The following is a 14308-nucleotide window of genomic DNA, read 5'->3' on the forward strand; positions in this document are numbered from 1 at the left end:
TCCATATAGACTTTTTTTCCCTAGTACTAATATTTCACCTTCCTGAGTGACGTAAGTGCTCATGTGTCCAGACCTATGTTGGTGGGAGAGTTTCTCTTGCTGACCTAGCTTATGCTGCTGGTGGAGATGTTTTTTTAATGCTGACAGGAGAGCTTTCTTCAGTAGATGCGTTGCAGTGGTGCAGCTGTACCGGTACAACTGTGCTACTGTATGTATAGATGTGGCCGCAGTCACCATCCAGCATTAAGCAAAGTTAAACAACGTGTGGGGTTTGCTTAGTACTATTGCAAACACACCATTAACAATCATTTAAATCTTTTATTAAAGATAAAAGGTAAAGCATTTGAAATGTACAGTATGAAATAAGGCATTCATTTTAACAACATCCGTTGTTCCCCTAACCTCTAGTTGAGGAGAGGTGTGGTTTTTTTTTTTAAAGAAGGAAAGAAGTCCCTTGTTTGATAGTCTTTAGATGCTAATACCTGTCCCTTTGGGGGGGAAAAGAAGCTGGTTGAGATGGGGTTGAACTGTTGTTAAAATCTGATCCCATTTTGTCCTAGGTGGTGGTTGGGATTCATCAGTAGTCAGAAGAGGTGACGATGTCATTTGGGTCAGTCTCTCTCGCAGTCTGGTCAGGATATCTTTCAGGATCAGGACAATGAGGGACTGGGGTTGCAGCTATGATGATGAAGCTTGTTCTCCTGGCCTCCATCTGTTCTTCTATATTTTGCCACCAAAGTCTTTCTTTAACCCAAAAAGGAAATGGAGGGTGGAATAGTGCATTCTCTCATTTATTTTGTCTGTCAGTTAGGCCTAGTTTTCAGAATTATTCATGACGACTCCAGTATCTCTGTATTGTAAGGTAACAGCTCATTTAGACCCCATCAGTTTGTATGTACAGTTGAGATTGTTTTCCACTGTGTATTCCTTTGCACTTATTAACATTGAATTTAATCTGCCATTTTGTTGCCCAGTCATCCCAGTTTTGTGAGATCTCTTTCTAACTCTTCATTGTCCGCTTTGGACTTAACTATCTTGAGTAATTTGGTATCATCTGCAAACTTTTCTATCTTACTGTTTACCCCCTTTTCCAGATAATTTATGAATATGTTGAACATCACAGGTCCCAGTACTGATCCTTGGGGGACCCCACTATTTACCACTTTTCATTGTAAATATTGACTATTTATGCCTACTCTTTATTTCCTATCTTTTATAAAATTACTGTTTGTTATAAATTATTGTACCTTTTTATAAAGTTACTTTTTTCCAGTTAAACACACAATTAGAGTAAATGTGTAGGCCCAGTTATTATTCCCCTCCCCACTTTGCTTGGGCATCACAGTGAGAGAGAGAGAGGATCTAACATAGATGTTGGTCCTTACTCTATTTTCATTGTAGCTTTGCAGCTAAGCAATTTTAAAACCAGAAAATATTTTCTTAGAAACCTGGATACTTAAATGCCCTGATGTATGACTTGAAACAGTCAGATTCCTATTTTCCAGTGGACTTGATTTCATCTGAACCTCTGTCCTATCTCATCTGCTTCTGTGGACAAGCTCCCAGTGTGAAGAAATGCAAGCTAAATCCCCAAATTCCAACCCTTAAAGGCAATAGCCTTTTTAAACACCAATGAAAAATCATAGCTTGTGTTTCCCATTCTCATGCAATAAGATCAGTTATGGTGGACTAGTTGGTTGAAATAGCTCCCTTGATGATTAAACTAGGCTCAGAAAGATGTCCCCCCAAGTCCTGTAATAAACTGTTAACTGGTTCTTCTTGATGAGAAAATGTCAGCTGAACATCTTTCTGAATCCAAATAATTTCATTTAGGAGAAGGGAGTGATATGGCCTGTAAGTGAGCTGAGCCTAGAATTTAGTTTTCCCTGAATGTGCTCTCATTAGCATAGGTAGAATGGCTAGAGGGATGGCCTAGTGCTCATCCATAATGTCCTTGCAAAACCCTTCATTACATTCTTATATGGTTCAAGGACGCCTAACATAGCAGAGCAAAATGATGCCCCTTCACCGTTTATCTTTTAGCCAGAACCAAACAAGGTTTGTTCTCTAGACAAACTAGGAACCAATAGCTTAGTTTATGAAGACTTCCAACACTAAGTTAGTTTAAAATAAATCAGAAATATGTTTCCCAATTTTTGCAACATAAATAATGAGTAGTAGAACTTGTTAAATCTAGCCATCTTATTGAGTTAAATTTACCTTATTTAAGTTACAGGAATGATTTAAATAACTATTTTAAAATTACTTCACTAATGTTCAAAGTAACTTCAATCTTGCTTATTTTGAATATGCATTACTCAGTTTGTGGCCTGATGTTTCCAAAGGTGCTGAGTACCATTGACTTCAAGGTTTCTTAGCATCTTCTAAAACTAGTCCATTAAATCCTTGTGCAGAAAATCAATTTATTTGTAATTACTTTCTTCTTATATATGATGACTATTTTAAATCCTGGCTATTCACTGCTCTATATATACTATAACAATTTCTTGGTGTGAACAGGTGGTGACATCACAGAACTAGTTACTGAGTCTTCATCATCTGAATTCTTGAGGTTTTTTTGTCTTCATGTCCAGTCCTTTTCTGAGGAGGAAGTGAAGTTAAAAGTCGATATGCTGTCCCCGAGATCTCAGAATTAATTTGATTGAAACCTATTAGAATTCCTAAGGATATTTTTTTAAATATTTTGGTGCTGACTAGATTAACTCAGCTTGCATTGCTGAGAGAGCAAGGAGAGATCTAGCTTATTCCACCCTAGATATAGAGAGAAGTTCAGGCTGCCATGCTATTGTGCTTTAAACTCAAGACCAGTGTCTTCAGACAGGCACAGTTGCTATCACTTTTAGTTAGCCAATCATCAACATTCAGAGTTGTCTTAGTTCTGATTAAATATTTCTAACTTGCACTGAGTGGCAGCATTATTTGTTCTACTGGGATACAAAGAAGTAATTGCTCTATAGCCTATGAATGAAAAACACCTGAAATTTTTCAAAGATATAGAGCATCCATAATATTCTTGGTGACTTTAAGGAACATGATTTGTACTTAAGCATGAATATTTGAGGAGGTGTTTGTGGGTAGATTTTTTTTTTGTCATTGGATTCCTAGGATATCCGTGTCTAGTAATGAAACACTTTAAAGGGATTAAAAGTAACCAGGGAGCGGCCCAGTATTGAGTGCACTCATTAGAAATTATTAAATTAAATTTATTGTTTGCCCTTTTGCTTTCCAAAGCACCTGAAGTATTAAAACTAATTTAGTACAAAAGATGTTTTGGGTTTCTCTTTGTTTTTTGTTTTTACCCCAGAACAGCGATAAGCAAATAAACAAAACTTAGGGGTATACAGTGTCTGCCAAAATTACATAATTAATCATTTCACCATAAATTAGTATATTTACATATTGCTTATGAAAAGAGACAAGTCAAGAACAAGGCAAATGAAATCATCAGCAAAACCAGCAACAACTAAATTAAAGGTTCTCTTGGCGTTTGGTTCCCTACGAAGCTCTTATTGACACTGATTTATAAATATAAATGATAAAATTAATATTCTTTATGCTTTTGCTGATTTGAGCACACTGTAAATTTGTTTTTGTCCATAAACAAAATATCTGTCTCCAGCATTAACTGATACAGATAAACATGATGTTGCATTAGTTCTAAAAATAGAATGCATGTATTGTACAGTATGCAGTAAATGCCTAGTGGCTGAATTGAGTTAGAGGAGCAGAGAAGAGCTTTGGCTTGATTTTGTGTTCTAAAGTAATTTAGAACGTTCAGTCAGGTTGCTTGATTTACGTCCTCAACACCTTCTCCAATTTTTAAAAATGTTAGTTTGTACAAAGAATATTGACAGTGTGAGAATGGTTTGTTTTTTTTTTTTTTTTAAAGTTCATATCGGATACCAAGGTGATAGACATAGAAATACTTAATAAATAAAAGTACAACTAAAAAGAGTAAAAGCTAGATTCTTTGTCATGTCACTTTCATTGCTCATATAACAGTATTTGGAACAACAAATTGAATATAGTTATGTGATAGGCAGTAAAAGAGAATTATCTTAGTTGTTAGAATTTAGGTAGTAAAGTTTTTTTCGTTTTTGTGCACAGTAGGAGCTGAAAATGGACAAGAAGCAATTGAAAGTGGAGCTGTTTTTCTCTTTAAGACGTTTCACATGAAGGAATGCGTCGGTCGTGATGAAACAAAGGCAATCAAGCAGATGTTTGGGCCCTTTCCATCGTCATCTGCTACTGCCGCCTGTAATGCCACATGCCGGATTGCTTCTTACTTCACTGAAGAACAGCTTACTGCACTTATACGGATTGCTGAAGAGCAAAATGGTGATAACAGAGTATTCTTTGGTAGAAATATAGTATTTTCATTTGACATGCATGACCTGGATCACTCTGAAGAATTGCCAATAAATGGTGAGGCTGCTGAACAGAAAACTATAAGCTTAGATTACAAGAAATTTCTGAATAACCATTTGGAACACTTCCAGAATTGCTATGGCAATAACTCTGATTGCAAGTCATTGGAAAAAGTGGATGATTCTTTTCTGTGGTGTGAGGTTGGGAAGTTTCTAAATGAATCACTAAAAGGAACCCCTGGAGAACCAACAACAGAGGATCTCTGCTGCACTTTGTATGAGATGCTTGCATCTAGTAAAAGTGGTGACGAGCTTCAGAATGAGGTACAGTAGCTATGTTAGTAATACTGTAGTAGAATTTATTTAAATGTGACACAGATATCAAACTTTCTTTTTTTTTACTCATTATTTCAAGTTTTCCACCAAAAAAAGATGTCTACTTGGCATTAACAGGCTAGAGGCAAGTTTCTTCCTGAAGGTAAAATGCAGTGACTATTCAAGTAGCTTTTGAGACTTGGCATATTGCTAAAGCTATAGTCACAACTGTCATGGGGCAATAGCTGAGTTGAGTGGTATCAATGTTTTTGTCTTTGTGTTAAAAATGAAATCACAATATCTTAAATCACTATACGCGAGTCTGTATAATGGTTTAAGATATTGTAGTATGCTGGGGCAGAAAGAAAGCATTGTATATGTGTTTTTTCTGTTTATATAGGGAGACAGTTTTCTTTTGAAAAAAGAACAGGAGTACTTGTGGCACCTTGGAGACTAACAGATTTAGTTGGGTATAAGTTTTTGTGGGCTAAAACCCACTTCATCAGATGTATGGAGTGGAAAATACAGTAGGAAGATACACACACAACATGAAAAGATGGGGGTTGCCATACCAACTCTAACAAGACAAATCAATTAAGGTGGGCTATTATCAGCGGGAGAAAAAAAACTTTTGTAGTGATAATCAGGGTGGCCCATTTCAAACAGTTGACAAGAAGGTGTGAGTAACAGTAGGGGGAAAATTAGCATGGGGAAATAGTTTTTAGTTTGTGTAATGACCCATCCACTCCCAGTTTTGTTAGGAAGCAGCTGTTTTAAATGAGATTGTATTTTGCTTTACTTCCAAATGTTCATTAATTTTCAAGTGTAGTTATACTTTCTAACTACACTTTTGAAAGTACCAGTTAATTTTTTTTAAAGTGGAAAAAAATACCTTTAATTCTTTTTCTGCATTTGTGGTCACACTTTGTGTTGTAGACCCTCTTTTGCTGCTGAGGCAGGAGAAAGAGAGCAGCTTTCAGGTGGAAGTAGGGGTAGGCAGCTCAGCAGAAAGATTCATTATAAATCTGCTATCTATTTCTGCCTTTAGAAAGTAGTCTAGGAACTGGTGGAAGCTAGTAGGATGAAGGAGTTACTCCTTCAGAAGGACAGGGGATTGCTTTTAGAGTGGCTAGTGGTGATAGGGTCAACAGCAGACTTCTTTGAATGAGTAGTGGCTACTAACATGGAACCGGAAGGAGTGGGACAGGGGACTAGTAGTGTGTCAGAAGGAAGATGAGTAGAGATGGATAGTGGAATTGGGTCCTGTAATAGGACAGTGTTGGGTTGGGGAGACATAGACCTGAGGAGGAGACTGCTGAGCCAAGAGAGAGCAGACAAATTCGGCTGGTGAAGGTGGCTTACCCATCAGAGAACAGAGTGAATTTTGAAAAGCAAACTACCACTTCTTCCTTCCTTTTTCCAACATTATTCTTCAGTGCTTCTTTCAACTGAACCTTTTAACTTTCTTTTAGAAAATCGACTTTTCAAACCACTTAAAGATCCCTCTGTAGCTTTTCTGAAAGGAAGTAGAAACACTGAAGTGGTGCCACAGAAGTGGTGCTATAGGTAGGGGTGGGTAGTCCATTGAAAACTGAATCCTGTGGACTCAAGGTGAGATTGCTACTAAAGACAATATTTATTCTTTAAAAGATAAGTTCTAGATTTAGGTAACTGGCTTTGGATACCTATTGTATAAATGAGGGCATTTTCCTGTCTTGTTTGGTATTTAAGTATGGCTATTATGATGATCAGTTGAACATTTTAAAGGCACTAACCATGTATGGGTCAACCAGTGTCTTAATCATATGTCTTTCTTTAATAGTTATTTTTTACCATATTTTTTTTTCTGATTTTTGTTTTTTTCAATTCTAAGGACATCCACTAACATGAAGCCTGACCAAGCCAAAATTATATTCAACATCATCAACTATGTAAAAGATAATAGTGTAAATAACCCCTCCTCCCCAAAACTTGACATACTTTGCAAACCGTTTCACAACTTGGGTAGTTGAGGAGACACAAACAACATTTATTCAAGATTGCCCACCTCTTGAGAGAGGGAGGAACTTGTATGTAAAAGAGAAAACTAAGGAATTCTTATCTTAAGAGCCTGCAATGTTCTTAACAGAAAAAATACAGTATAGGGACCTTGACTTCCACAAGGTTTCTTAGATGGGGAGGAATCTTTATTTACATCTAACTGAAATGGGGGAGAGAAAATGCCTCCCACTACCTAGAGAGTTACTTAATTTATCCATGGTTAATGCTTAAGATATTTAAGTAACAGGTTTAAAAAATCACTTAAATGTAGCTCCAGTGAAAGGGTATTGAGAAAAATAACCATCTTCCATAATAAGTCTTAATGATAATAAAGAAGTCTTTAAATCAAGTATAAAAACCAAAAGCATGCTGCTGATCTGTATAAAAATGCCATCCTCTAACTTTTTTGCAGAAAAAAATGTTGTATTTCTTTTTCAGGAAATGTTCTTTGTCACTGTGGTTAAACTTGAATTTTGATTAGATAAGAAAAAAGACTGCTCTCCCTTCCCCCCCCTCCCCCCCCCCCGCTTCTCTCTCTCCTTCATGAAGGTTGTTTAGCAGGGAAGAGTATCTTTCTTTAGATTAGCATTTTGGGACTGTCATCATGGGAAAAATATGGCATTTCCTTTGGTGGATTGCAAGCAGTAATCTCAAGGAAGCTTTTAAAATGTTTAATCACCTGTCTTAATAATAATTAAGAAATACATTCACTTCTCTCCTTGTTCTGTTCATTCCTTCCCCGTTAACTCACACAAAACCCTTCCTTACTTAATACAAATATTAGGTGGTTCTGCACGTCACCTTTCATCACAACAGTCCCATTAATTCATTGCCCATTGTGTTGTGTTTATGGGGGGGCCATTGAGACAGTTTGAAATTCAGCAGCTTTTGCGAAACGCTTGCTTACATTGGTGTTATATCATCCATTAGGGAAATGATGCTTTGAAATTTATTGCTAGTTTTGGGTTGTGCTTTCATGCAGATTTTTCGTTGGGGTTGTGTTTTGATGTTTGCTACTGCCGTAATCTTGTCTTCATGCAGCTGAGTCTCTTTAATTTAAAATAGTCCTTTTCTAGAACAAAGTGTGCAATAGACCTGTAAAAAGCATTTTTGAAATGGTGTGACAAGTGGCTGTTTGCATGTGCATGCTCTGAGGATGCATTGAGTGGGTTGATATTTGTCTGCTGAAGTCGCTGTGCTCTATAAAATTATCTCATCATTTATACACTGGGAAATAAGGACTATTTGTATGAATAGTCTGGAATCCCCCACCTAAGAACAGGTTAGACAAAAGTCTGTCAGGGATGATCTAAGTATACTTAATCTTGCCTCAGTGCACGGGGCTGGACAAGGTGGCCTTCTAAGGTCCCTTCCAGCCCTACATTTCTATAATTCTATGAAATAAAATGGTGCTACTTTCTGGCTAGACTATAATAAATCCTGTTTTAGGTGTGGTCCCTTAACAGTCACTTACAAATATATCAAATGAAGGACACGTTCACATATCAGTTTCAACCCATAACAAGGTTCTCTCCGCTCATAACTGTAAGAAATCTGCTTTCACTAGTTATTGTCTTACTCTTACTCTTTGAATACATGCAGTAGTTATTTTCCACTACGAACAAGTCTAGTCAAATTAGATTATATACATTACATTGCAGATAAATGATTTTAACATATTTCAAATTGTTGATAAGTTTCATAATGGCATAACTGGTAGTGACATGTAAGAAGCCAATTACCTGTATATGAGAATAGAGAGCCATTGTTATTGACATGGTACATATAGCGTTTAGCCATGATAGCTGTGTCAATGATTTTCTCAAGATTTAGTATGTGGTATATTATTCTTAATATCCCATTCACACACACAACAGCCACCATAATGACTCTTTCAAAACAATAAATTAAATAATAGGAGTGTTTTAACAAACCTAATTTTCTTAGGATAACTGGAGAATGCTTTGCTCTAGTTAGATTTAAAACAGAAATCTTGCCAAATTACTGCATCTGCTCATGACTTATTGAATGTTATTCCCACAGACAGATTCTTTCTCTGATTAATACTTAGAAGTCATATGTAAAATATTGATGCTTTTTTTTTTTTTTGGTAAATAGTCACTCTATTGTAACACCATTAACTCAGGGGACCATTTAAATAATCTTTAAATAAAAAGACAGTACACTTCGTGCAATTGCTTACATGTTAAATACAGGTACAGAGAGAAATTAAGTGAACCCTGGAATTCAGGATAAAAATGTAAAGAAGCAGCTTGTATGAAAGTTCATTGTAAACTTTTATTGAATTCTGTTTTCCACGTTACAGCATGAAAAAAGAAACATCTGAACAACTACAACTGAGAAGCTTGAGTGTCATTCAGTGTGACAGCAGACTGTTCAGCATGTCACATGTATTTCTAGACAAAAAATTAACCATTATAAAAAAAATATGAGTAGGAGGGAATTCAGTGATTATATGAAAGAATATCTATAATACAAAAGTATATTATCGCCACTCATTCACAATGTATGATTGTTTGTATCTAGATAAGCAAATGAAATTCTTACACTTTTGCCAGTCTACTAATTTTTGAACGTGTATGTATGTGCATTTATAAAAATATGTAGATATGTATTTACAAGCACATAGACCAAGAATCCAAAAACTATATTTATCTAATTTGCACCAGGCATATCTGTCATAAATAGACTGATTGGGCCAGTTTTTCAGTATTATACAATGGAAAAGATAAATTTAAAAAAAATGAAATGTCAGAAGAATGAAAGACTGATAAGAGAAACTTATCCTGATGTTATACCATTAATCAGTAGATAAACAATCCCAAGGTAGCTTGGTATATTGCCTTTGAAGTTTATAGTTTTCTAACCAGATCAAAAGAAGGTTAGAGGATATACACAAGACGTGTTTTTGTTCTGTTTTTTAAGAGTAACTTTTCAAGATACACTACTTTGTTTGCCACAGTCCTAAAGAGAATCAGAAGACTGAGACTATTTTGCTTAGTGATAATGGACATAAACCAGAACTTATCCAAAGTTGACCAACTAAGCCAAGTTTTTGGTAGGTTACCATAGAAAAAGAAAAGGCAATCCTGCCAAAAATAAATATTTATTAGTTTTTTGGCATTTCATGAAGTAAGTGGTCAATCAGGTGCGAATCTTGAAAGCCGTAAAAAAGCGTATTGAAGACAAAGATATAGAACCATTGAAAGGATGAGGATAGTTGAAAGTAAATGTCCAGTTTATTAATCTCTATCTCCCCCCGCCCCCCATTTTAAGTGATATACAAAATCAATCTAGGAAAATGATACAAATATGAGGAGGTTTAGATTAAACAAAGGAAAACAACTTGAAAAAAAGGTTCAGTAACCTTCACTTAGTGCAAGACATTCTGTATAAAAACAAGTTTGTTTTGTTGATGCATCTGCTGCATTAAAATGACTACAAATTAAAGGATATTACCTCACCTGCCTTGTAGACATGTTGGTGCCAGGATATTAAGATACAACAACACTGCATACAAATTAATTGTCCCTCTGATTCACACAAAATCAAAATCAGCATATGTTCTTTAAGATCAGGAAACCTGTCAGTTAGTAAGGTCACACAGTAAAGAAACTGTAGAGTTGGGTTTAAAATACACTATAGTACCTAGATTTAACCTTACTTAGAACACATCTAATTAATTATAGTATGAAGGAAATAAATAGTCCTCACATTTCAAGTCATCTTAATTAAGTTGTAAAGTGACCTTGTCTTCAGTTTTTTAAATTGGTCCACTAAATTAAGTATGTGTAAATAATGGGCATTCATTATTCAGAGAAGTCATTCATTTAGTTCGGTGCAAGAAACAGGAATCTGGCTTGGACACATTTTTTTTTTAAGAGGAAAATAAGTGCAGTCTTAATTTACATGGCCAAATTATTAATGCTATTTAAGAATTTAATTTAGACGTGAATATTCAAAATTATTCTATATGGCAAGCAAAATTAAGACTAATGTGAGAAGTGCTGTCTGAGTGACACACTCTAGTTTATGAAATTACAATAAAATACTATTCTACAAGAGATGGTTTTAGAATTTATATTTGCAAGTCAATGGTTAAAACCAATTTTAATGTTTTGACCACTCTGTACACTCTATGCATATTTGCTCTATGTTTCATATAAAGCAGCACAAATGCAAATATATTGCATAAAGCAGCATTTTCTCTTCAAAATACAGTGGGAGCAGTTCAGATCCCCTTCTGGAGGGTTTATTGCTGTAAGCCATGAGCATCATGTACCTTTCCTGGCCACAGGGCCGCCTTTAGCAAATGTGGGGCCCGATTCCTTGGGGTGGGGTTTGTACTTACCGGGCGGCGCTCCCAGTTTTCAGCAGCACTTCGATTGCTGGCTGGGGGAGGGGAGCCGAGGGGCTTGCCGCACTCCGGCCAGGGTTGTGAGGCCGTGGGGCTGCCACACTCCAGCCGGGGCCGTGGGGCTGCCATGCCCCAGCCGGAGCTCCGACCGCATTCGCGGGGCTGCCGCACTCCGGCCGGGAGAGTGGGGCCGTGGGGCTTGCCATGCTCCGGCTGGCGCTCTGGCTGGGAGAACGGGGCCACCAAAGACCCTGGCGTCAGTCCGCTCCGCTGGGGTGAGTTTAAAAAAAAAAAATTAAAAAGGTGCCTAAGGCGCGGGGCCCTCTTAGGCGTGGGGCCTAATTCCGGGGAATCGGGCGAATCAGCCTAAATCCGGCCTTACCCGGCCATCCCATGTTGATGTTGGTGAAACGTCCCTTGTGATCCACCACTGTTTGCAGCAGCATTGTAAAGCACCCCTTTCGGTTTATGTACTCACTGGCTTGGTGCTCCAGTGCCAAGATAGGGATATGGGTTCCGTCTATCGCCCCACCACAGTTAGGGAATCCCATTGCAGCAAAGCCATCCACAATGACCTGCACATTTCCCAGTCTCACTACCCTTGATATCAGCAGCTCTTTGATTGCGTTGGCTACTTGGATCACAGCAGCCCCCACAGTAGATTTGCCCACTCCAAACTGATGCCCGACTGACCGGTAGCTGTCTGGTGTTGCAAGCTTCCACAGGGCTATCGCCACTCGCTTCTCAACTGTGAGGGCTGCTCTCATCTTGGTATTCTGGCGCTCCGGGGCAGGGGAAAGCAAGTCACAAAGTTCCATGAAAGTGCCCTTACACATGCGAAAGTTTCGCAGCCACTGGGAATCATCCCAGACCTGCAACACTGTGTGGTCCCACCAGTCTGTGCTTGTTTCCTGGGCCCAGAATCGGTGTTCCAGAGCATGAACCTGCCCCATTAACACCTTGATGTGCATGTTGCCGGGGCCCGTACTTTGTGATAAGGACACAGACATGGACATAGATTTCAGTCTCGTCACGGCGCTGCTATCGCCTCCTTGCCTGGTTTTGCTTTGGCAGGTTCTGATTCTGCATATACTCCGGGATAATGCGTGTGGTGTTTACAGTGCTCATAATTGCTGCGGTCATCTGAGCAGACTCCATGATCCCAGCGTTATGGCATCTGGGCTGAAAAAAGGCGCGAAACGATTGTCTGCTCTGACGGAGGGAGGGGTGACTGATGACATGGCTTACAGGGAATTAAAGCCCACAAAAGGGGGTGGCTTTGCATCAAGGAGAAACACAAACAACTGTCTCACAGAGTGGCTCCCTCAAGGATTGAACTCAAAACCCATGCTGGGTTTAGCAGGCCGTTGATTTCACGGAGGGACGGAGGGAGGAAGCAAATGAATACAAAACAAATCGGGTATGTTTCTTGTTTTGATCCACTCCATGTATCTTTTACATCTTTAGGCTGGCAGCAGACGGTGCAGTTCGACTGCTAGCCCTCATAATCTCCTGGGTGCTCAGCAGAAGATGCTGCATTACGACTGCTAGCCATCGTCATCTCCTGCGTGCTCGGCAGAAGATGGGAATGACCTAGCTGAGTCACTCCCATGTCTGCCCAGACGCCCCTGACTGACCTCACCGAGGTTGGTTAAAAGAGCACTCAGGAGTACGACAGCTACCAGTCGTAACTCACCGTCTGCTGCCAAAAGGCAATGAGCTGCTGCTGTGTAGCAATGCAGTCCCACGTCTGCCAGCACCCAGGAGACTTACGGTGACGGGCAGCTGTGCAGGCTCTATGCTTGCCGTGGCATGGCATCTGCACAGGTAACCCAGGAAAAAAAGCGCAAAACGATTGTCTGCCGTTGCTTTCATGGAGGGGGGAGGAGGTTTCTGACGACATGTACCCAGAATCACCCGTGACACTGTTTTTGCCCCATCAGGCATTGGGATCTCAACCCAGAATTCCAGTGGGTGGTGGAGACTGCAGGAACTGTGTGGGATAGCTACCCACAGTGCAACACTGCGGAAGTCGACGCTAGCCTCGGTACTGTGGACGCAGTCTGCCGACTTAATGCATTTAGAGCATTTTTTGTGTGGGGGGACACAATTGACTGTATAAAAATGATTTCTGAAAAACCGACTTCTATAAATTTGACCTAATTTCATAGTGTAGACATACCCTTAGCTCAGGGCAGTCAGGAGCTCTTCCTCATTCCCCATGTCCCTGCCAGCATTGAGCTGTCCGTGGTGCTGCAGGTTCCTTTGGCCAGCCAGGAGTACCACCTGCACTCCTCAGGCAGTTCCTTCCTGAAGCCAGTCTTTGACTATGCAGCTTCTTTTTATATGGCTCTCCTGGGCCCTGATTGGCTGCTCTCTGGAGCCTCTCTGATTGACAAGACTTTTGTAGCTTTTCTAGGCTTCTCAGAGGACTTAGCTCCACAGGTCCTTTCGTGGGACGGGTGTGGGCCTCTGGGCCTAGTCCATCCCATCACATGTTCCCTTAGAACAGATGGCATATATTGTATCTTGCATTTTTCTGTGAAGCTGGGAGTGCTTTTCCCAGACTTGAAGAAGAGCTCTGTGTGGCTCGAAAGCCTGTCTCTCTTACCAACAGAAGTTGGTTCACTAAAAGATATTACCTCACCCACCTTGTCTCTCTAATACCCTGGGACCGACATGGCTATAACTACATTGTATACAACTGTGTGGATTCACAGGTAATATATTTAACTATCCTGCCCTTGCATTTAGGGTCTGATTTTTAGAAGTTGATGAGCACTTCCTGAGAAGTTCTAAGCATTCTTAATTCTCACTAATTTAAGCGTTCAGTTGAGTACTTCCTTGGCATTAACTAAGGATTATTGTGGACAGTTTGAATGTTCCATTTGGGTTAAGTCTCTCCTGTGCCATTGCATTATAATGCCCTCCTGGGCCATAGTATTACAGTGTTTGCCACCAAAGAATAGCTATAGCTGTTAATTTTTTCAACACTAGTACATTCATGGAACATTCTTTTTCAGATGACTCTTGTCATGCTTTATCTATGTTCAACGGTGGATTTTTTTGGTAAGAGCTTGAGCAAAATCCTTCTAGCTGCTTTTGAATTAGGCAAAGGGGGGTAAAAACATTTTCCCTGTGTTTTTAATATATTTTGAAAAAAGTTCTAGCCATACTTTTTCTGATA

General features: G+C 39.0%; 1 protein-coding gene across 2 annotated transcripts in view; it reads left to right on the top strand.

Moving 5' to 3' along the window:
* The window catches only part of ASCC3 (activating signal cointegrator 1 complex subunit 3), a 493632-nt gene that overhangs the window by 42078 nt on the left and 437246 nt on the right, over positions 1-14308 (top strand). Inside the window, exon 4 of one of the 2 annotated variants that reach the window (XM_039531733.1) lies at positions 4129-4712. In XM_039531733.1, the coding sequence (XP_039387667.1) occupies positions 4129-4712 (584 nt within the window). The remainder of the gene's footprint in view (positions 1-4128; positions 4713-14308) is intronic. The other variant, XM_039531734.1, reaches the window with a different exon arrangement.

This window comes from Mauremys reevesii, linkage group 3 (genome assembly GCF_016161935.1).
Source record: "Mauremys reevesii isolate NIE-2019 linkage group 3, ASM1616193v1, whole genome shotgun sequence".
NCBI lineage: Eukaryota > Metazoa > Chordata > Testudines > Geoemydidae > Mauremys > Mauremys reevesii.